Here is a 3,086-nt window from a genome sequence, read left to right on the forward strand (position 1 = left end):
TCTTGTAGACTCCTGTCTACAAGACAACTTGCATTCAGGACTGCATCTATCGTTACTATAATGACCAAGTAAGCAAAGATCTTGAAATGTGCTGTCATCTCAAGATGTTGAGATAGAAGAACCCAGTAATCTGTATTCCAAATGAACTGAACAGACTGACAGACTGCCCAAGATCATACAATGAAGCACAGTCATTGTGGTTTAACCCCAGCCAGCAACTAAGCACCGTGCAGCTGCTCACTCACTCCCCCCCTCCCCACTGTGGGATGGGAGAGAGAATCAGAAGGAAAAAGGTAAAACTCGTGGGTTGAGATAAGAACAGTTTAATAGAACAGAAAGAAAGAAACTAATAATGATAATAATAACAATAATAAAATGACAATAATAATAAAAGGATGCAAATATACAAAACAAGTGATGCACAGTGCAATTGCTCACTACTCGTCGACCGATACCCAGTTAGTTCCCAAGCAGCAATCCTCCCCAGCCCCACTCCCCCAGTTTATATACTGGGCATGGCATCACATGGTATGGAATACCCCTTTGGCCAGTTTGGGTCAGCTGCCCTGGCTGTGTCCCCTCCCAACTTCTTGGGCCCCTCCAGCCTTCTTGCTGGCTGGGCATGAGAAGCTGAAAAATCCTTGACTTAGTCTAAACACTACTGAGCAACAACTGAAAACATCAGTGTGTTATCAACATTCTTCTCATACTGAATCCAAAACATAACACTATACCAGCTACTAGAAGGAAAATTAACTCTATCCCAGCCAAAACAAGGACAACAGTGTAAATAATAGATAATGCATCCTCTCTGAAACCCCAGAAATCAGTTTAGTTTCTTACTAAATGATGATTAAAATGTCCTTTAACATTATTAAAGCACATACAGTGATGTTCAGGCAAGAATTTTCTTGACAAAGCAGTAAACGAATGGAGCCCTCCTTTGTAAATGCATTCAGGCAATGTCCCAGTTAATATAAGGTCTAATAATCACTAGAATCACACCACCAATTAATCCAAATGTCTTGGCTGCAACCCAGCCATAGTAATGTAGTTCCACCTGACTATCTAAACTCCTTCTGTAGTTGCAGTGGGTCTGATGCTCCCATTCTAATAGAGACAGCATGTCCACTGAAGGGCCTGACACTGTAGCTTTTTCCCCTTCATGCTTTAGTTGTGCTAAGAGCTACTATGCCTGCTCCAAAGAGCATGCCGCTCTCTGAGTAGACTACTTAAACACAGCTAGCATGTATGGTTCTGTTGCTTTTAACTGCATTCAGTTTGGTGCTGCTATGCCTTCCTGAACAAGGATCTCACTTTTGAAGGGAGCAGCTATACTTCTTATAGGCTTTTTCAAGTCCTTCCCGGGTCATATTTATGATTTTATTAAAAAAAAAAAAATCTGCGTCAGCTGAACAGTAACACAACTTTCCCTCTTTTCTTCCTCAGCTATTACCTAACGAGGTAACAGAATGGAGAACAAACAGCAAAGCAACGGTGAGATGAAAGAAAATAAGGCAGTGAAGAAAAAAACGGTGAGTCAATTCCCCAAATCTTCTGTCAACACATTTGTTTGCTATTTGGGGACTGGAGGCAGAAAATAACTATTTGGAACCTATATGAACACTCGCAGGCACAGGCTCAGTGTCCTAAACATAGGAACGCTGCTGTTACCTTTCTGCCTTCGGTACCTGGACTGCTAAAGGGCTTAGTGTGAGGCTGCACCACAGGCCTCTCATTTTTTCCTGTGTTTCTCCTTACACGTATGTCTGGTTTTGAACTAGCCAAAAAATGGTTTAGGCAAACCATTCTGGGATTACTTGACTTTAGGACAGGTTAAAGCCTCCCTTTTATGGGACGGACTCTGTCACTGAGGACAGTGGTAACATTTTGGAGGACAGTTTCTGTGCCTTCAAAAGGAAATTTGGGGAGGGTGTATTCTGTGGAAAAAGGCTTTGATTTTTGTCTCTGATGCCTTTCTTATACAAAACCCGCAAAGCTGTGTATTCTTCCCCTTTTTTTTTTCTTCGGCTCTGACATGTAAGAGGAGAGCAAAATGATGCTTCTTTCCATGGGAACATGGAGTTTTGAGCAAGGGGAAGCTGCCAGGATGAAAATTTGTGGGGTACAGAGAGTAGCATGCGTTTAGTTTCTCTGTAACTTACTAACGGCAATTGTAAAAGGTCAAAAAATGTGAGTATGTTAAGGTGAGAAATTATGTCCATATTAATCACATGCAGCCATATTATTTGTATTTGAGTATGAACTGGACTACTTGCACTGTGCTATTTAAAATGAAACTAAACAAAACACAGGTGTCTGATTCATCTCAAATACACGCCATGTATTTTAGAGGCTTGATTCTCCTAACTTGACTCGTTTACCGCTTATGACCATTCAAAGTGATTATAAATGATGTCTGGATCATCTATCTATGCTGACGTTTCTCAATATGTACGATAATTTTACATGTTAATGGCTTTCTATTCAAACGCTGCAAAGTTTATTAGCTTGATCTGAGCCAATGACACTTCAAAGTTGCTGCATCATAAACTGCTTTCAAACCTGCAGTGCTTTATGGCGTTCCTTATTGTGTCTTCTGGGAGCTCGAAGCTAGTTGTGAGGTATGTAGCATGTCAGAAATGGAAACAGCGCAGATTTACACCAATATGAACTGCAGTCATCTGGGAATAGTTCCCAGACGCACTTAACGCTCATCCGCTGCCAACTAGAAGGTGTAGTTTAACTCTTAGCAGTGCAAAGCCCCCATGTTTGCAAAGAGGTACCTTCAAAAAGAATAGCGGGAAGCTTTCGTCTTCCCCAGGTAGCAGGTCCTACCCGCCACCCGTTAGGCAGCCGCAGCGCGGCGTGTCCGATCTCAACCCCCCAGGGCCGCGGGATGGTCCCTGCGCGGTGTGGTGAACATCTTCATCGGCCACACGTCTTGCGGAATCTTCACTTTCCAGCCTCGGCCACACGGGAAGGCTCTTCCCCTCCTCGCTGCAGCCTCTCGCCCCCAGAAGGGCAGCCCGGGTGTCCAGGCGGCACCCGCGGCGCGGGGTGGTCCCCCAGCCCCTGTGCCGCTC

General features: G+C 43.8%; 1 protein-coding gene across 1 annotated transcript in view; it reads left to right on the forward strand.

The window, feature by feature from the left end:
- The first annotated feature begins 1,472 nt into the window (after nt 1–1,472).
- Nucleotides 1,473–3,086, forward strand: part of SLC2A9 (solute carrier family 2 (facilitated glucose transporter), member 9) — a 106,672-nt gene continuing 105,058 nt past the window's right edge. The window contains exon 1 of the mRNA XM_010583450.1: nt 1,473–1,535. Within this exon, the coding sequence (XP_010581752.1) occupies nt 1,473–1,535 (63 nt within the window). The remainder of the gene's footprint in view (nt 1,536–3,086) is intronic.

The sequence above is a fragment of the Haliaeetus leucocephalus genome, unplaced genomic scaffold, assembly GCF_000737465.1.
Source record: "Haliaeetus leucocephalus isolate CR32 unplaced genomic scaffold, Haliaeetus_leucocephalus-4.0 Scaffold906, whole genome shotgun sequence".
In the NCBI taxonomy this organism is placed as follows: Eukaryota; Metazoa; Chordata; class Aves; order Accipitriformes; family Accipitridae; genus Haliaeetus; species Haliaeetus leucocephalus.